Source organism: Sceloporus occidentalis, unplaced genomic scaffold, assembly GCF_023333645.1.
Source record: "Sceloporus occidentalis isolate IW3139 unplaced genomic scaffold, rSceOcc1.0.p SCAF_53, whole genome shotgun sequence".
In the NCBI taxonomy this organism is placed as follows: Eukaryota; Metazoa; Chordata; class Lepidosauria; order Squamata; family Phrynosomatidae; genus Sceloporus; species Sceloporus occidentalis.
The window spans coordinates 1,590,572-1,611,930 of record NW_028317033.1 but is presented as its reverse complement, the minus strand read 5'-3'; the positions used below and the strand labels follow the sequence as shown (position 1 = coordinate 1,611,930).

The 21,359-nt window shown below is 42.3% G+C and overlaps 1 protein-coding gene across 1 annotated transcript in view; it reads right to left on the bottom strand.

Annotated features, from left to right (window-relative positions):
* Positions 1–21,359, bottom strand: part of LOC149288170 (inactive tyrosine-protein kinase RYK-like) — a 57,607-nt gene that overhangs the window by 20,155 nt on the left and 16,093 nt on the right. Inside the window, exons 2-9 of the mRNA XM_089491953.1 lie at positions 13,867–13,988; positions 13,129–13,228; positions 12,022–12,156; positions 10,444–10,503; positions 9,483–9,627; positions 9,041–9,141; positions 6,627–6,752; positions 3,683–3,769 (exon numbers count right to left, since the gene is read on the bottom strand). Coding sequence (XP_089348079.1) covers positions 3,683–3,769; positions 6,627–6,752; positions 9,041–9,141; positions 9,483–9,627; positions 10,444–10,503; positions 12,022–12,156; positions 13,129–13,228; positions 13,867–13,988 — 876 coding nt within the window. The remainder of the gene's footprint in view (positions 1–3,682; positions 3,770–6,626; positions 6,753–9,040; positions 9,142–9,482; positions 9,628–10,443; positions 10,504–12,021; positions 12,157–13,128; positions 13,229–13,866; positions 13,989–21,359) is intronic.

Below are 21,359 nucleotides of genomic sequence, written 5' to 3'. Positions count from 1 at the left end.
GCACCCGGGCCCTGAGGCGTCTAGTTACGCCCCTGACCTGAGAACTACGACGCTGGAGCCATGCTGTATCAATAATTAAAAATAACTATTAACAGACATGCACTTCTTACAATGACCAATACAATACAATCCTCTAACAGCCGGTTTACTTGTTATGTTATAGCAGCAATGTACTTTCAATGTGAAGCTTAGTCATGTTTAACAAAAAAAAGTAAGTTGGTGTTTTGACTTTTTGCTGATCTTTTGTGATATTAACACCAAGGTCCGAACCCTCTACTCTTGACACAAGCGTACATACATTTGTGAAGAATACCCCCTTCCAGCCCATTGGAACTTGTTTGAGAAAACCTACGGTTACAAAAGGAAAGGAGGTCTATATCTCCCTGTCTCGGCATATCGATGGCATGCGACACAAACATTAGAGATGTCTTCGGCAGCCTTTTGAGTTTCGAACTATTCAGCGTCTTCATTGCTGACCAAAAATGGAAATTGAAAATCAAAACTGGACGTGACATATTTGTGGTCCTGACCAAACGGTGACATTTCCTCCTCCTAATGACCCCAGTTAGGGAATATTATTGATAAATCAATCTGTCATCTCCCAAAACGGATTCCATATTGTTTCATTGTGGCTGGAGTGGACGGCGAGATTTGTTTTTGTTGGAATTTGAAGCACTGGATTGACATTTTGTTAGATTGGACGAGGAAATACAAATCTTATCAGCATGCACAGTTCCAGCATCCGTATTGTGCTTTCTTATCAATATTATTTCCTTTCTTCCCCCTGCAAAAGTTAACCTAGTATTCAGATAAGGCACAATGTGCTATAAATTCAGGTCAGTGAACGGCTTCACAAATACATGCATTTCCAAAAGTGGAACAGAGGCGTTAAGGAACCGGGCAGAATACATATTATTCTCACACTGTCCCAAACTACGAGCGAAGAATCAAGACAAAAAGAAAAGCGTACACCACCCTAAATTCAATTACTATACATGCATTATATTTGTTCTAGAACACCCGGTTCCACGGCATTTTGTACCACATCACGATAAAACACCGGAAAGACAATTCCCCAAAGGAGAAACCAAAATAAAGATAATGCCAATTCCTGGCAGGTCTTTATTATTTTAAACTGGCTTGTTGGCATATAAACACAGGGTCGGGCAAACCCAATAACCCTCCGCTCCTAAAATTGTGTTGCTGGTGCCTAATTTTATATTTTCACGAATACATCTCTCCGAGCCGCTCTTATTCCCCTCTGTAAACGGAGATAAATCACAAAACTCAAATTAAAAAAATCACAGGCCTATGGGTCAAAACTAAACTTATACAAAAACTAGTTAATTTGGTTAAAAAGACAAGCCCATCGTATTAAACTTTTCTAACCAAGCCTCATTTACAGCTTCAGGTTTTGTAAAACATTATTCCAGAGCTACCAAAAACACAAAAAAAGCAGACAGGTGACTTTTCAATGAGTGAGGCAAAACAAACCCAACACGTGGTCAGACAAATGCTTCATGAATTAATGCAAAGCCATCTTATCAGAATGTTTTCAGACTGAAAACTCAACCTGAAGCTCTGCCCTGGTGCTTGAAGGCACTTTTATTACAGGGAACTGTAGGTGATGTGATCCTGGCAGGTTCCAGTCAGGAAAAACCTTAATCTCTAGCAACTTGGCTCTACATCCTCTATAATACATACGACACTAAACAAGTGTCATACCCAGCGCACAGAAACACAATATTCTTCTCCCAAATACTACCGTCCATAGAAGGTTTACCAACCTGACGAATGACCCAACGGAGGAGCATTATCCTCTATCAGCATCACTAGTTCCTTCATTGACTGACTGTCCGCAAAACAATTCAGTCAATTCGGGCCAATGTTTTGCTCTGAGATGGTAATAAAAGTATCGCCTGAGGTGAAGAATATAGTTCACGCTGTTGAGTATGCATAAAGCCTGCAGCCAGCTATATTAATTCGGTGCTATGTCCCATTAGACACGACACCGTATGGTGCAAAGCATGAAACCAACAACCTTGAAGAACAAACAGCTATTTGCACATTTTATTAGGAAATCTGTGTAACAAATTAGCTTTCTAGCACAGAGATCAAAATAGGTGACCAGGTTATCCTGCTCATACATGGTGTTACTCTCAATACAAAAAAAAAAAAAAAAAAAGGGGGTTCTAAAAGGGTAAGGTCCAGATAACAGTAGATCATCGGAAATCCAATGTCTCCTTAACTGTCTAACTTGCAGTTGAAAAGAAAATTACTAGACGGATAAGGAAAGCCATACAAAGCCCAAAAATAAAAAATACAAAATCAGAGTATACAAGACCATGATTGGGGGGACACGGCATGAGGTCCATTGGGTTTTTTTTTGCGAGTTGTATGTGAGGGCATGCAACCTCAGTCTCATTTACTACCAATACTGAAAATGACAATGTGTAGAAAACTCAATTACTGGGGAAACTATTAATGGGGAAAATGCCACGTCCCCACTTAATGAGGTAACTTTCTTGTGTATACACAAACCACACATCAGTGTAGCATTGTATAGATGATAGCAACTGCCATTGAAAAAATCTCTCTAATCCACCAGTAAAAGGAGGTTATTTTTTTTGCCGACATAATTACAGCGGCCTTCTCAAAAACACTTGCGTAGCGTGTTCTGTGTAGTGTTGGTATTTAAAATTAACCTGTCATTATTAAAATAGGATAATTCAGGTCCCTGTCTGCATAGACTTTTGTTACTATGCTTTGAATATATTTTGTTTGAAACCTGCCACCTGTGGCAGAAGATGGAAAGACCAGCACTTAGTACGGAGTCAATCACTTGCCTTGATGTTACCCCATAATCCTAATTCCACTCTTACAACCAGTACTTGAAGCAACCAACGATAATCAGCATCTTACTAGGTGAGGTATACAACGCAAACGCAACATGGCAGCAAACAAAGTGCAATCAACCGACGCGCTCAAGGAAATAAAAACCAATCTCTTGTGTCTTGAATGCTAAATACGCGGCATCGAGAAGAAATATTTAATTTGCCTCTGCGGTGCGTGCTGAGAATCTAGAACTTTGTTCCAGTCATCCATGTAAACTGCTGGTCTGCTCTCTCTCGTACTTTGACGCACTTTACATGAATAACAGTTACTGAATCAGCAAGGAAGAAACGCTCGACTTGAAATGACATGGATTAAAGAGATCATTTTTATTGGACATGGCTTTATACAACCATTTTTGTGTTTACTCTAATATTAATCTCTCTCTCTGTAAACTGCACAGCATCAAAGTGGCATCGCGTAACCCAGACAAAGCGGGCTGTTTCCGTCTCCAACACTGCAGACACATACCTGCCAAGAAGTTCCGCAGACATAATTCCAAGCAAATTATTATACATATTTTTCAGGGGATGACTTTAGGTTTCCTCTTTCTGATTTTCTGTATCACCCAAACTTTATCCCAGGACTGAGTCACAGTTTCTGTCAAGCTGTATAAGGGAGCAACTACTGTCTAGATTGAGTGGCTGTTAATTATACCCCTCACCTCCACCCACAACTTCAAAGAAAACATTTCATATCTGATCTTATGGATGTCACAGAACAGGTGGGCATACGTTTTACAACAACACAAACATTGATGCATATGGCAGCGGGTCTTGGGCACACGTACCTTTCACAGTCTTTACAAACACTGGCTTTTCTTTACTGGGGTCCTTCTCATCAACCAGGATTCCGTGGAATATTCGCCCAAACGTGCCTAAAAAGGAAATGAAATTAAATGTTGGTAACAATTTATGGTGGCGCTACTAACATACACCAGTCCCATTTAGAATTACTAAAATAAAGTGTCTGCTTTGCCACTGTCCAAATAATTTGGGGTTGGAGGAACGTTGGGTTGGAAGGCAGTGCAGACCCATGGATTCAGCTCTATGGCAAGCAATACAGCCATGTTAGAATTAGAGGAGATTTACAAACGTTAAGGTAAGTAGCAATATGCGGCCAGAAAGTATTTGCAGGGTGTGCACAGATTTCTTGCGTGTGTATATATATATATATATATATATATATATATAACATATACATAGACGCATACGATCTTAAGGGGGAATGCTCTTATTTTTTGGCTATTCTTGTGTGAAGACTCACACTTTGGGCTCATTGTAACTAATAAGCAAAGACAAAGGTTGCTATTCAGCCTACCATCAGAGCACATATAAACAATAATCCACAGCAGGGTGACGATCAAACTGCAAACTGAAGGCCACTAAAGGTTGTAGCATATACAGTTGTCTCAGAGACAAGCTGGTGGACAGAATAAACCCGAAAACAGAGAAGGGATGTCACCCCACTACCTCCTGGCGCGACACGTTAGCAGCTTTGGCTGGGCAGGTGAGGCTGTGTGAATGTTCAGTAACATTTCTTTCCTCCAGCAATCCCTCGCATACAACCGACATCCTGCGCTGACAAGAGGACCACGACAGCAATAAATTACCGCACTAGTTTACTTTAAAACGCTGCATGCTTACGTAATCACCTTTAGGGCGCTTGTGAATTAACTTGGAATTATGCGTATGCAGAGTTTGTACAAGTTTGGACTGGGTCCTACCAAAAAGGCAGGAGATCTAATAAACGAACAGCCGGAAAAAGAAAATCAACAAGCGAACATCACATCTCATTGGTTCCGCGCTTTGCTAAAGTCCAAATATAAGGGTTATAGCCATTACATATGAACACTAAGGCTACCTGGCTCCTGGAATTTGTCAAGCTGCGATCTACAAACAGGGAATTTGACGGCAGATCAAACCTTATTTGGTCCTTGTCTTAAAGTCCGGACAGGTTTATTTACACCATATGAATGTTTAAACTCCATGCCTATATTAACCTCGATTGTATCTGCTGGAAGCAGATTCCACTTTAATTTACATCAGTTTCACTTAATAAGTCGCTAATTTAGGTGACCCGCGATATTTCATCTCACCAGTTTCACCATGAATTCTGAAGGGCCAACCCCAAAGGTTTCCTCGTGTGACAATGACTGCATCAGGCAGGCTCACGAGGCAGCGTCAAAGTTATCTGAGGCCAACTCAGTTTGTTACAAAAGAAAATAAAAATCACAAAACCCTCACTACTTATGGGGACACTTTAAGTAACAGGTAATCAAGCCAGGCGCTTCTTGCATAGTCCGCCAAGCAACCTGGCAAAATTGTCGTTACCTGTGACTCACTAACCCTTACACCTCACTTGAAGTCAGCGTCACAATCTGAGTGTCTGTTGTGAACATAGTTAAACGCTATGTTTAAAAGAACAGTTTGTTTCTCTTTGAATGGGAAAGTTTAGGACATTTGACAGAAGTGCCTGCCAAATTCCTACCTGTGAAATAGAGACTTCAAACGCCTTCCTAGATACAGAATACCCAAGCATTGTCAAACCCCAGGTCTATTATTATTATTATATCAATCAAATCCTTTTGGTTACATGTAGAAAGATTTACAACAACGTCAACTGCATGCTGGTTGCAGAAGCGTTAAGACACTGGGTGAATTTCAGGAGCCCAGTTTAACCCCTTCGTGACAAAGGCTGATTTTACTTTTTGTACCCTTCGTGACAATGGCCGTTTTAACATTTCTGCGCTGCTCGTGTTTAGCTGTAATTTTCTTCTTTCCCGTTTACTGAACCCACACACATTAGATATTGTTTTTTTCAGGACAAGAAGGGCTTTCTTTAGATGACATTGTTTTGATTGTATCATATTATTTACTATTAAAAAAAGTATAAAATATGGTGAAAAATTTATCGTTGATCGCCTCCTAAACGCTTTTAAAACAGGCGTCCGCCGCCATACAAAGTATGGCGGATGTTGACGCCCCGGGGAGGGGCCAGAGATGGCCCCTTTGTGCCGATAATGGCGTTGCTGAATGCCTCGAGGTCGAGGCATTACACCAACGGCGTTTTGGTACAGAAAGCGAAAATAGATCGCTTTCTGCACCCGTTTAAAGACGTGCCGGTCCTGGGACGTCATTTGTCGTTATCGACTTGAATTTCCGTGACGTGCCCGGACCGGCAATTGTCATTAAGGGGTTAAGGAATGGCTCACATTTGTTGTTGCTGGTTTAGGAAACGTTCTGTCAAAACAGTCTATAAAAATGCCTTTCTTCGAATATGGCTAATACTAACAATGTAACAATCCTGTGTATTTCTCTGTAAGGAAGCGATATAATTTATTCAGATCCTTTAGCTTTTCTCAGACACTATTTTGTTAGCATAGAAACGCAGCTCTTTAGAGCCGATATTTTGTTTCCATAAAAGGAAGATTTATTCCACCGGACGACTATCAGCTTCTGATTCGAAGGAAAGGAGTTCGGTTTAATGTTCAATCCTATCTACTGAGGCTTATTATCAGGGGTTTTATGTTTGTAGAGAAACAAAATCCTCCATGGACTATGTAGAAAGTCAACTTAAAAGGAGACACAAGACATGGTCAACAGTGGCATGGAGTACCTAGCAATGGATAATTTGTTAACATATAACCCATCCACCTAAAAGCATTATTGTGTATGTTTTGGGAGATTTCCAGAACTGGACATTTTCTGTATTTCCGAGGAACATTTACGTACCTTCATGAAGGACGTCTTTGAGGGTCACCCTCTCCCGGGAAATGGCTATGTCTTTCACCTTGGCTTTAGCCTCCAGAAGAGTGACGCTTTTCAGGTCGTTTTTCTCGATTCTTAGCGTTGGATAACCTGAGGAGCCAACGGAGCCAAACAAAAGCAATATGAATACCCAGGTTGTATTTAACAAAACAAAAAAAGTTAACCAGCAAGCCCATAACGCTATGTTGTGTCTAGAAAGTCTACTTCTCAATCTACCCTAAATGACAATATTTTATAAAAAGCATTTCCAATGCGACTTAAATGCAGCTAAACTCTGGATGGAAAGTTGGTGGAATATTCCTCAACTCCAGAAGTTGTTTCAAAGAACTCATTGGGGGGGGGCATGGAGATTTAGGGAAAGCGGGGTTTAGATGCCAAGTCATGACCAGCTGTGCCAGAATTCAACATGGCAAATACGCTTACCAAAGGACTATCCCCAAACATTCCTTCTCTCCCACACAAAGTACCAATGCCATTTTTGTTGCGTCTATCTTCTTATTATTTTGAAGGGTAAAAGATAGGACTGCCAAAAAAATATGGGACGCATGGGCTTCTGTTGGAAGTAAAATACCACTACAGCTCAACACTGCCATGGGTCTTATCTCTCAGCTCCTAACCATGTTGCGAAAGAAAACGTCACAATTCTCTTTGCGTGTGCTAAAATCCTGGTCTGGAATATGGTTTATAAACCGTCTAATCTATACAATTACAAAAGCTGTATGAATAACAATCTCGCTCTAAAACCGCATAACTGTGACGCAGACAGATAAAGTACATGAATGAAAGATCATTGAAAGAGAAGCGTTTATTCTGTATAAGTCTGCCCCCACCTGGCCTGATGGCTCAATGTGAAACATAGAAAGCTAATGCATTTTCATGGCGTACCGCTGTCTGATGAAACAAAACTAAAGCATATAATGTTTGTAGAAACACAGTGATGCTCTCTTTGGGTAGTAAAGTGGAAGCATTATTGTAAAGTTCAATCGCTAGCACTTTTACTACTAATCCAGCTCGGTTAGACATCAAGTATTTTGGCATCTAGAAATGAATGGGTAATATCAGTAGTACTATTTTGAATTTTTAAGAGCATTGCACATGGATTGGTTGAAACAGGCTTGTGACATATAGGAGTGAGGGAAATTGTATATTCAGAATAGAATTCCAGAATGTGCCAAGTGGAACTATGGCCCCATAGCTCCCAGAATTTGTAACACTTGTTAAGTGTATGCAGAAGTGAACATACTTTAGATATGTGCTTGCCATGTTCAGCCAGGTAATAGGGTCTGTTCCGTATACTACAAGTTGCAGGTAAAATGAGATGCAAGCTTTAACCTCATGGACGTAACCACACATTATGGAGGGCCAACCCCAGCCTTTATAATAAATTCAAGAAAGTATGTTCATCCTGAAGTACAAATGGGCTGAGATTTAATAAATGAAGTTGGTGAGACCAACTATAAAACTTATGGTGGATTCAATAAACCCCTGCAAGCTGAAGAACAGCACAAGCAATATATATATATATATATATATATATATATATATATATATATATATATGCATTATACAAGAACGAGTGTTTCAGCTAGAAATTAAAAGTGGTTTGTCTGTACTGCAACTGTACTAATTTTGGACCATTAATACAGCAATACTCCTGACTCCTACCATAAAATAGCTTCAGTAATTCCCCTAACAGATATACTGGATATCAATAAATGCCTTAAAGGCCAAGCAGATTCAAGGCATTCATTCATGTGATCAAACTGCGTGTGGGAAGGATTGGGATTGCAAAATCTTGCCAGAGCATGAGGCTCATCACTAGTCTGTCCGTAAGTCTTATTTAAGATAAAAAGACAAGACCATCCATAGTGGAGTCTCTCAAAAAGACAGAGCGATGTCTCATGAACAGTCATTTCAGAACCAGAACGCCTGAACTGGTCAATGATGAGAAACTCTTACTGAACAGCGGCAGATATTTCTAACCCGGCTGCCACCTACTGGTGCCAAATGGTGTATAATATTATTTATTGTTTTATAAATATATAAATCACAAAGTATTGCCAACTGCACAGGTTTTTATTGATACAGCTAGTGGATAATGACCACTAATATAGCAGATGCAGTCACTCAATAATAGGAGTTCTATTTGAGAAGTATTAAATAAAAAAAATAAAAAAACTTATATTCAATTTGCAGTTAACCAGCATTTATTCACAGAAGTCATACACAAAATACGGTAAGCGACATCTGAATATAATGCTATAGGAGGCACTTTTACTGCATTTCTAAATACAGGTCTTCTTACACGGGACCAGGCATGTATATTCTGGCCATGTACACGCGGCATAGCGGAAGTACATTGCTAAATGAACTCTTACTGGTCACTGGAGTAGCATTGTTGGGGGTGTCTGCTCGCAGGTACTGTGTTGTCTGAGTAGATGGCTGGGAGAGACCTTGAGAGCTACTGCTATCGCTCAAGCTGGAAAAAAAAAAAAAAAAGATAATCAATACTATAGAATTTCACATGCATCTTAGGCTATCTTTATCCAAAAGAGAAATTATTCTGGTTTTTCAATGCAGTCAATATCCCTCAGAAGTATTGTTCCTCTGTAAACATTCCGAAGGGAATAATCTGTATAACAATTGCTAGGGAATAACTGGTATAACACACTCCGTAGAGCTGCGTACCTCCCATGAGACCATTAAACATCATGTCCCTGCATCCGTGCCAAGCACAGATCCTCTTTACTTAAGGTTACCTATGGACCGCCTCAAAGTTCTTACATGGCATCTGAATTATTAAAGCACTATTGTACTTGCCTCTCATCTAGATCCACGCGTTTCATGCTGTGGAGGTGCAACACCGCCAGTATGATGGCCACCAGGAAAATCACAGCACAGCACACCCCGACACTGATGTAGAACACGCGGGTGGAGGTCGTGGGGGCGACATTTACAGGATCGACTGCGGGGATAAAGTCAACAAAGAAAGCAGCTGTTACAAGATGCACAACCCTTCGGAATACTGTAGCCGGTCACTGTCGGCTGAACAGCGTTACACCTCATTAAGCAGCATAAGCAACGCAAAGATAGCAAGACAAAGCTGGAAGAAAGGAAAAAAGTAATCTGGACTTTGTAAGATTTTCATCAGGGTGTCTAAGTCATGTTTCCATTTCCATGCCAAAACACTCATTTCCTGTACAATTCAAATAGCCGTAGATATATGCGGCCCGATTTGGAAAACTACAACTGGCTGCCTACATTCTAAATTACTGTGTTAAGGGCTGCATTTTTAGGAGGGGGGGTGAAATTTTAAGAAATCATGGAAAGGGTTTGAATGAACAATCTAACCCAAAATGTAAAAATAAATTAAAATAAATTAAATCCTCGCTAGACTAGCACGATCATGGACTCTGTACTGCGCTCTTTCAACAGATACATCCCTCGTATTGTTTTGCCCCAAACCCAAATTAAGTGAACGTAGCCTACACAAAACTATGTACTGTGCCAACGCAATTGGAAACCAATGGAAAGATCCAGGCAAGAATTTGGATCCCCCATTTCAACATTGATAATGTATAAGAAAGGGTAAATGATGACACCTTGACGAGGAAACATCCGTGTGCCGAAGACCTCCTTGCTTTATACGCATGCTTGGTTATGCCCCTGACCAAAAATGGAGACTATGCACAAAGCAGTAACTCTTACACTAAATCCCAAGTACAGACCAACCAGCGTCACCGTAAATGGTAAATTTAAGTAAAGTATCTTCGGAACTTACAATGAATCCTAGTGTTGTTTCGGTCGAAAGATATAGGATCCCTCGCTTCTTGCTCGATCTCTGTGGAAAGAGCGCTTGGTTAGAATCTGCTCATTCTGCGCAATAACTAAAGCAGTTGTTACAAACATACAGTATGTGCAAAGCTGGGTAAATAGGATATTTCTCCATGTCGGAATCACTGAGGATACTGGCGAACACGGATACGTTAAAGTACTTTTTTTTTTTTTGTTTGTTTTCATTATTTCTCAGTACAAAGATCGAAAGATTTGCCAAAATGCTACCAAATATATGATTCAAAAAATGTATGGTTACACCAGTAAACCAGTATGGAATGGGGGGGTTGCTCGGTGAGTCTTTATTACCACTGGTATACCCTGTATGAATGTATACATGCGCATGCTACCGTTCAAGAGTTTGAGTCATTTAGAAATGTCCTTGTTTTTGAATCAAAAGCAAATTCTGTCCATTATATAACCTGCAATGGGCCAGAAATACAGCGCAGACAGGGTTAATGCTCCAAATGCCTATTGTAGCTACAAATGGCTGCCTTTTAATGGAATCTCTTTATAGAGAGACCCTTTATGACTCCCCTCACTCCCATCACTGTGTTCCCACGGCACATGGTCTTCGCTGATCCAATTTTAAGTTTAAAAGGCTAACTGATCATTAGAAAACCCTTTTGCGATTATGTTACAGATAGAAATGTCCTTGTTTTCCATGAAAACAGCTCTAAACTTTTTAGTGGGTTGTGTGTGTGTGTGTGTGTGTGTGATTACATACATATACACACATTTTTAATAATAATTTGTGATACACACACACATATACATATTCTAGCTGTAAGCTTGTTTGAGCAGGGCCATCCTCACTTGTTGTTTACCACTTGTTATGTCCTGTCTACCCATTGTACAGCGCTACAGAATAGGATGGCGCTATATAAAACTATACATACATATACACACACCGCTGCCCCCTGCTTTCAGAAGAAATGTAAGCAGTTAGGCATACAAAGAACGGCGTCCTAGGGAAGGATGGAAATAAGTGTGGGGAGGGCGAGTACAGGCATGGTAAGCATTAGCGATAGGAACATTTGGGCTTTTTACTCTGTCTGAATGCAGGGGGCAGCAGTACCCTTCGTGCTTTCCACGCCTGGAGTATAAACCCAGTTTACGAGAGAGCAAACCCATTTTACTAACAAAATATGATAACCTTTGTTTTGCAATAGAAGCACATAAAATGCAGTGTATGTCTGAATGCATATACGATACAGGGTAGATTTGTATGTAATTTTATTGCCAAGATGCCTTCCTTAATTCATCATTTTGTGCTTATAAAACAACTTGGACTAGAGGCAGATTAGCAGAATGGAAGAAAAAAAAAAATGCACATTTGAGTAAAATGGAAAAGGCACTTGGGTATTAATGACCGGCAATCTGAGTAGGATTACAAACTGCTACGGTCCGACGCTTCCAAGCCGCTTCATACCAAGCGCCACGTTCCATCGGTTTGCAGTGTAAATGGAAACGTCACCCAAGCTAGTGTTAATATGTCGAGAAGCTCCTGCGCGAACACACTTACTCCTGTAACACATTTTCCTCCGTTTGAAATTCAGGACTGTGATGTTTTTGGCAGAGCTGATTGTTATGTTGAGCTGCATGACTAACACGACCTCGGAATCCATCCTCCCGGAGCAGAGAAGGTCCACTCTAAACACTGCCAACAAAACAGAGACAAAGATGTTAATGGAACTTCACAGCCCCTGCTAAGAGGGAACCTGGCTTCTTATGAGCTAGCAGACAGCCCGAAGCCGCCTAGACGGATGAAGACATTATGGCAGATGTGATTTCCTAAAGATGAGGGTTAAACCCGGTTTTCTGATTAATAGCTGCATATAACCTGATCGGTCACAACGAGGCCCAAACTAGGGCGCTGCTCTCCCGCTTGTCAGGCTGGCGATTTACGAAAAAAATGGAGGAATTTTACATGTATTCAGCCTTCATATACATTTAATAATCAGAATTAAGGGGGTAGTAGAAGTATTATTAATCACTCATCTTCAGACACCAGACAAGCCAGAAGGCTTGTTTTTTCCCTCAGAAATCTCATGGTGCTGCCACAAGGGATTCTGGGTAGGCGCATGCAAATAGGGTCAACAATGATCACCTTTTGTCTCTATATCCACTTTTTGGTGTCTGTAGATGAGACAAGAGTCTCATAACACATTCAGTTGCCAACAGGGCCTGCTGATCCGGGAAATCTCACATAGGATGCTCACTGTTGCCCCTAGACCTGTTTATATTGAGACACAATATGCTACTACTGACCACAGTATAACCCTAAAGCTCAACTAGTTAATAGGGGATTTTTACCAATTTTCACAGGGATTGCCCATTTTATGTTGTAGTGTGAGACGTGGTCAAACATCACAATGCTTTGGTGATCATGGAATCCCTCCTATGACGACACCCCGCATCCAGCACAAAAATACCGTCCACAAAGGAAGATAGTAAATGGTGTTTATTTTGTATCCTGCTAGGTACGTCAGGAGTTACCGCCAAAAGCACGTCCATTAAGCATGAAAGATTTCCTCTAGCTCCGTAGCAGCAAGGAGCCGGCAGTTTAATGTCTCATGCGGTAGATCGTGCTTTAACATTGACGTGATGAAGCAGAGAAGAATTTGCTGACCTGATAAGGAATTCGGGACGACTCCCTGCATGGAGATGTTTGTCTGGGGAATCTCCATGGCCAAAGGCTTGTCCACCTGAAATCCCAGTTTGTATTCCACCTGCAAAGGAGAGCGGGTTGGCGATAGGAAGAGTGAGTAAAAGAGCATGGTGGCTGGAAAGCTATCGATACATTTAACTTAAGAACAAAAAGAATGTGAGCAGAGATCTGCAGCACACTGCGGAAAGGAAAGAACGCAAGTATATCCAAGCGAGCATTTAAAACAAAAAAAACTTTATTAATCCTCTCTTATGACCATTCGAGTCCTCGTTTTATGCGTTTCGCCTATATGGGATTTATTTATAGATTAAGTTTATTGTCTACGCGGGTAAAGAAGCTTTTCACCCATTTGATGAATTTACTTTGCATACATAACTGTTCTCACAGTCTTATAAGGAAACATTGTTACTGTTCTTCCCTCATAATATACTCACTAAGGGTATATTATCAGGACACAAACGCATGGACATAACGGGCAGAAAAGATACCGCCATACCGAAGAGTAAAAGTTTTTATTGGCCCTATTTTCCCAAAAGGGCACGCATGTACCATCAACCGACCACTACTGGTCTTTATACAAGACAATATATAGACGTTTAAAGTGTGACTTCATCTAGAATGGTTTTAAATGAATTACAGACCATGAGAAAATAAGGCAGAAACGTAAATAAGGACAGGGAGGAGAAGTCTATGGCTTACCTTTGATTTTGCGTGCCAACTGAAATGCAGGCTGCTGGTCTCGCCGGGAACCAGCAGGTTAAAGGACAGCGCGTAATGATTAATGACATCATTCCTTACATAATACAGCTCTGCATCCAGACCTGGGGGAGAAAGGAGAAGATCAAATTTAACATGGAACGGAAAGAAAGAAGCAAACTTTACAAAAAGCATTGACTGCAGACCGTGCAAGACACTTATAAGTAACCGTTTAGATGCCAAAAGGTGCCAAAAGATATTTTCAGGAGACATCGGGTTGAAAAAAACAAAACAATAAGATTATATAAGGGATTGATGGAAAACAGAATTCCATAATACAAAAATGGATTTAAATAAGAGAATGTTTACCCTTGCAAAATATCATGCAAGTTATCCACCCTGCAGAAACAAAACGACCCTAATAAATTCCAAAGTACATGCAACGCGAGTCTGCGCATAGCCTAGGAGTCAACCAGCCAGAGAGCTGCTGGTACCAGAGTTTGTGACATCTAGGTCCACGAGTAACTAAAAGGTTAAAAAGGACAGTTTACTGGCCCCGACAGTCCTACTAAAAGGAGAAAGTCTTCAAAAAAAAAAAAAAAACACCCCCCCCCCCAAAAACAACACGATAAAAAGCTCTTACCCCGAGGTAGAAGCTGCAGCTTCTTGAAGTAGGCATAAGGGGTAGGTAAGTGCTACTACTGAGGTCAATGAGAATGCTTTCGGTGCATGTACGCGGGGGTCTGAACAGAACCCTCCACACATGTGCTGAGACAGCACCGGAGGATGACAGTTTGTGTAGAATCCCCCCACGCATTTGCATAAGATTACACGAAAGTACATATGATGGCTAGAGTGTCTCTTTAATATTCTTTTCACTCCTAATGGGTATTCAAAAAAAAAAAAAAACTAGCTTTGGGGGCTTGGCTAGGCCTTGAGTAACATATAATTGTGTAAGTTAAATACATGAGGCCTTCTAACTCCCTCACACAAAGCACATTTTCTTCTATCGCACACTCCATGGTTACTATTTGAGTCCCGACACTCGAGAGGTATGGCAATTCCACTACGAGGTTCTGGATTCCGCTCCTCTCCTCAACCTTCTACACCCCGCTGCAATAATGATTTTAACTCTACACGTCTACAATCATCCACATGAGTTAATCTCTTCCCAATCGCAGTGCACATTAAACAATGAGAGTAGGGCTGAAACAACGAATCGATAAAATCGATAATAATCGATAACAGAAATCGTTGTCGACGATTTCCGTTATCGATTAATCGAGTGATCGATTCGTTGTTTACTTACCTCCGCGAGCGTTCCCCGCTTCTGCAGTCTCCGCCTTCTTTTAGTTACGTGACGCGTTCCGGAGGTAAGTATTCTTCATGTCTGTGCGAATCGCTCTGTGCGAGTGGCTCCATTCGCACAGAGCGATTCGCGGGGGTGGGGGTGGGGTTTCAGGGGATGCAGGGCAGGGTGTGAGTATGGGTGCAGGGCAGGGTGTGAGTATGGGTGCAGGGCAGGTTGTGAGTGTGGGGGCAGGGCAGGAGACTGGGTGCAGGGCAAAGTGGGGGTGGGGATGCAGGGTGTGAGTGTGGGTGCAGGGCAGAGTGGGAGACTGGGTGCAGGGCAGGGTGTGAGTGCAGGGTGTGAGTGTGGGTGCAGGGTGTGAGTGTGGGGGCAGGGCAGAATGTGGGGGCAGGGCTGGGTGCAGGGCAGAGTTGGAGACTGGGTGCAGGGGCACAGTGCAAAGTGCTGGGTGCAAAGTGCCAGGGCTGGGTGCAAAGTGCCAGGGCTGGGTGCAAAGTGCCAGGGCTGGGTGCAAAGTGCCAGGGCTGGGTGCAAAGTGCCAGGGCTTGGTGCAAAGTACTGAGTTCTGGGTGCAAAGTACTGAGTTCTGGGTGCAAAGTGCCAGGGCTGGGTGCAAAGTGCTGGGTGCAAAGTGCCAGGGCTGGGGCAAAGTTTCTTGAACAGTAATAGTCCACCTCTTTTCAGAATGTTTGGGGTTATTTTGTTTCATAAATATTGTGTTTGGGTTCTTGTACTTTGAAAATATTGTTTTTTATAACATCATAACAAAATAAGAATGTTAATGTAAATTTTAAGGTGTTTTTCAACATCCAGTTCATTAAATTATTTTAAATAAACGAAAAATTTGCATATTGTTTTTTTTATCCGATTAATCGATTAATCGAAAAAATAATCGACCAACTAATCGATTATTAAAATAATCGTTAGTTGCAGCCCTAAATGAGAGCTTAATTCAGTCTAAGCTGGGGGGGGGGGGGGCTGGTGCTCATAAAGATCGTTGAGCTAATTGGAGCAATTAAGGAAACCACATAATCCCCCTGAGCGAGCAGGTAGCTTTGTTCATTAGGCACCCCAAGGGCTGGGGGTGGAGAACGAAGACCCCCTGCATGTCCCCTCACAGAATCTCCAGGCATCTATCCGCGTCATTAAATCATCCACTGAGGTTTTCAAAGATAGGTTAACGCTTTGCTTAGCTTTCGGAGGCACTTCTATATGTTTACGTTTTGCGGCAGTTCAAGTCTACAAGGTCTACGCACCGACGGGTTTACCACCCTGACCTTCTTATTAAAAAACTGGAGGCTTTTAAACAGGGAACTCTACAAAATACCTCTCATTTCTGCTATTTTGATAACAGAAAAATAATCTCTGTGGAATTCAAGTATGAGAGGCAACAGAGTCTTACAAGATTCTCGCCTCATCTTTATTTTAAAAGCTTTTTTCCAGCATCTGCTTGGAGAGCGAGTCCCAAATAAGCAGGTCGCGTTATTACCCTTCCCTCCTAATACCCTCACACCAGCCTGCCAAGGAAACCACGGACCATTCCCACCTGCAAGACCAAGCCAGTTGTTGGTATCGCCCTCTCCTACCCCCCCCCCCCAATCTGGCGAGAGCAGGGACTCAATGACACAATGTTCAACACCCGCAGGCCTGGACTGGGACAAAAAATAGGCCCGGGCATTTAAGCCTGTGCAGCCCATTTTTATTTATTTATTTGTTTATTTATTGTTAAAGCCCACCCTTCATGTACCATCTCATTCACTCATTCGCACAAATCATTAACACATTCATTAATGCAGTCTCACAAATCATTCAAGCAATTCATCCACATGAATTCATTAATTGTCATGAGCATTCACACAATTCATCCACACATTTATTCATTCATTCTCATACGCATTCACACTACCCCCTCTCCCCATCTTATCTGCCCCTTCTCACTATGTTCTGCCTTTTCATAATGTACCGCCTCTCACTGCACCCCCCCCCTCACCCTACTTACCTTTTTGCCGGAGCAAGCAGCAACTGCGACTGATGGAGCTGCAGCTCCAGGCCCCTACATTAAAAGAGGCTCAGTCAGGACCGGACTGACTGGACCTATGCGGCCTCTACGGCCGCATTAACACAGGGCCCCTTAAGCCCGCCGCAACTGCGACCGGGTCCGCCACTCTAAGGGGCCGGGAAGCCCCCACCAGGGCCGGCCTTAGGGGTCTGCGGCCGCACAGGGCTTAAATTAAAACATCAAGGTTTTTGTGTTTTTTTTACTTTAACATCCTCCATGTTAAATAAAGTAAAAAAAAAAAAACAACTTTATTTAACATGGAAGATGTTAAATAAAGTAAAAAAAAAAACTCCGATGTTTTAATTTAAACCCTGTGCGGCTGCACATCCGTAAGGCCGGCCCTGGTGGGGGCTTCCCGGCCCCTCAGAGTGGCGGACCCGGTCGCAGTTGCGGCGGGCTTAAGGGGAAGGTGCCCCGTTATGCCCTGCGTTAATGTGTCCGTAGAGGACCGGACTGACTGGGCCTATTTTAAGGTAGGGGCCTGGAGCTGCAGCTCCATCAGCCCCTAAGTCAATCCGGCCCTAAGTCAATCCGGCAAATGCCCGGTGTGCCCAATGGCCAGTCCGGGCCTGAACACCCGTTAAAGATATTTACATTCTCGTTTATTTTCACTGTACCCGATTGTAACATCGCTACAGAATAAATGTAACGTAACCAGAATGGTTAGATTTGGAAAATCATGCCGTAGAGCAGCCATCTGCCACGAGCACTATAAGCAAACCCTGCGGCAAGTGGCAGAGCCCAATAGGACTTCTTATAAAGTGTGAACTAAAATGCGGCCTGCATACATTTTTTTTTTGTTTTGTATTAAGCAGGACTTTGGGAAAATTAGAAACATATGGGAACAAGAAGCGAGTTCACAATCAACTTAAGTATCAATAACCATCGCTGGCTTTACTATCAAAGCTACCACCACTTGTAGAACAATTACAAAATAATAAGAAGTCTTCTTTTCTTTTATTATCCCAGCTTGCAGGACTTCTATGGCCCCCGTAGCGCTGATCAGCTGGCTGGCATTTTTTTTTTTTTTTTACTTCTTGGTAAGCAGACCTATTACTCAGCTGTGGGGTTTATGAACTGTTGATGGAAGCGAAGCCCTCTGGCATTGAAGGTGTTAAAGGAGACTACCATGCCTCATTTCTTCAAAGACAATCCTGCTCCTCTGCTGCAATAAAGGAATCGGGCCGGGCAGTAACCGGCAGAGGTTATGGCCTGCGGAGACTCGTCTGCACAAAGCTACAAAGGAAGAAAGGTGTTTTCAGACGAATACCTCGCTTTCAAAGGCTTACCTGGCAGTGTGCCCGGCGCCCATTAAGCACATGTTTAATATTACTGCCGTTCGCCCGCAAACCTTTATCAGCTCACATTTACTGCACTGCGAGGGAGCAAAACTAACAAATATGCCGGCCGGCGCTGGTTCATACGACTTGTCACCTCATAAAAGGATATTGCATATAGTCACTTACGAGATTAATCTGTCAGCTTCTTGAAGCCTTCAAGACTACTTCAAGATGTAGGGCCATAAACCCCAAATGAGAAAGTAAACCTTTAAATGCCACGCTGTTTACGGTCAGCTTCCTGAAACGTGTGGCTCCCGAATACTCCATTCATGATCACCAATAACCCCGGCACAGACATTAAATCAGATTCTAATGTCACGCTGGGTGGGGTATACAGCGAAGGTCCAAGCGCCGGGCAATTCTCAGTGACAAGGCTTCTATGTGTGTATGTATGTGTGTATATATACACACACACACACACACACACAACATATATTCAGGACGAGAATACATTAGGCGGATAGCCGCGCTCGCAAGCTTACAATCTAGAGTCATAAAGCCAGATTAGTAACTGCGAATCTGCTCCATGCGCAGAGCGCCTCATCACCAACACACAATGACACAGAGAATGTTATGAAAACATATTAAGCAGCTATAATATTATCTGACATACATTATGGAATTCAGAGAGATGCCAGCCCACTGAATAAAAGTATAGATTGTAGAATATCCTTTAAAGCTCGTGGACTTTTTATTCTATTTACTGACTTGAGATCCTTTCAGGGGACCAGGGCTCTCTCTTGATTTTTCTCTTTTTTTTTGTAAAAGGTGTGATTTCTCCCTTGTTTCACTTTGACCCCCGCTGCAGCAGAACACCGTGATCAGCTTACAGGGCTCTATAGCATTGCTGATCGCAGCAATTAAGTCTGCTGGGGTGCAGTCGGCAGAGGTCCCAGCCGGCCTGGACATCGTATAGAAGTGTAATCTGCCCTCCTATACGGTACCTGGCCCTACCACATAGGCCGCCTTGGCTACTTCATACCCCAGCACTGGGTTGTAGCATTAGATGGGGAAGGCCCTGCTCCAATGCACTTACCCTTAAGGCAGCCTTTGTGAGAGTAGATGAGGAGAAGGGAAATAAAGTTATTGAACACTGAACTTAGTTAATGCGAAAAGCTGTGATGGTGACACTCGTCCTGTTTATCCATGTAATCAACGCGGTTATTATAGAAACATTTTTTTGCAGACCAGTCTGCCCATGTTCCTGGCCTCGTATAATCTCAAACCTCGCATGGTCTTTGCCCTCGTCTGATGTGTAGTAGGGGCTTTAGATCTATCCTAACGTTGGTTGGGACACTCAGTTGGGACACTTTTGTTTGTTGCCTCGTTGTATTCATTTGTTGATTTTACTTCGTAGCTGCAGTTTGATCATTGAGTGCAACACACATAGAAACAGAACTTCTAGAACGTCCTAAACATTCACATAGTTATAATTAGGGCTGCAACAACGAATCGATAAAATCGATAATAGATTAGGAAAATCGTCAACGATTTTCATAATCGATTAGTTGAATCGATTTATAAAATGTTTTTCAGAGCAAATGAGATCGGATTATAACTCTAGAATCCAGACCCCCCGCAAAGCTGCAGGAGACCTGGATCCCCTCTGCCACCCGGTGAGGGTCTGTGCAAAACGCGCAGACATCCTCCGCTTCTCCTTCTCCCCTCCACTTCCGCCGGGACTTTTATTACTGAACCCGGCGTCACGTGACCTTCTGGTGCGGCTTCCATCATGGAAGCCCCAACGGAAGCGGAGGGAAGAAGCGCACAGACCCCTACCGGCAGCCGGAGAGGATCCAGGTCCCGTGCCGCGCTGCAGGGGATTTGGATTTTAGTGCGCAATGTGCACTGTGTACTGCCACCTGCCCCACCAGGGGTTAATATATCAACAGAAGAAAAACAGGACAAGTAAGCAGCACTGGGTAAGTCATCTTTATGTTTATGCTCATTTGCCCTGTGTTTCTTCTGTTGATATATTAACCCTTGGTGGGGCAGGTATAATTTTTGTGGGATCTATTAATTATGTGCATTCTTTAATTTGTGTTTTTTTTTGATGTCTGTAATATTTGATTTATTGTTTATATTGTCCATATATTTATATATGTTTATATTGTATTGTGTATTTTTTTTGTCTATATTTAATATAAATATAAAAAACCTACTCCGTGGGAGTGATCTCAGGCTCGGGGGCGGGCTCTGAGTGGCTGTGCTGTCTGCCCAGACATTTTTTTGTGGATGTAAGAGGTTGACAAACACCTAGGCGCCAGGACAAAATTCTGAGTCACCATGGCGACCTGGGATTTGTCAAGCCCTGCTATAAGGCATATCAGGGGGGACAATGGCATAAAGGGGCTATAAGGCGTATCAGGGGGGACAGTGGCATAAAAGGGGCTATAAGGCGTATCGGGGGCACAGTGGCATGAAGGCGCTATAAGGCGTATCAGGGGGGACAGTGGCATAAAAGGGGCTATAAGGCGTATCAGGGGGCACAGTGGCATCTCGGTGTAAAAGGCATATCAAGGGGCATGGTGGCACATCAAGGGTAAAATGCATATCAGGGGGCATGGTGGCATATCAAGGGTAAAAGGTATATACGTTTTTATTTTAAACAAAAAATTTGCATAGTTTTTTTTTTTACCCGATTTATCGATTATGAAAATAATCGTTAGTTGCAGCCCTAGTTATAATTACTAATCACAGTGATTCGCCGTACACATGAACTCCAGCAGGCAGCGAAAGACGTATTTCTGGGGATATATTTTTCTCACTTTTGTAGTCGGTTATA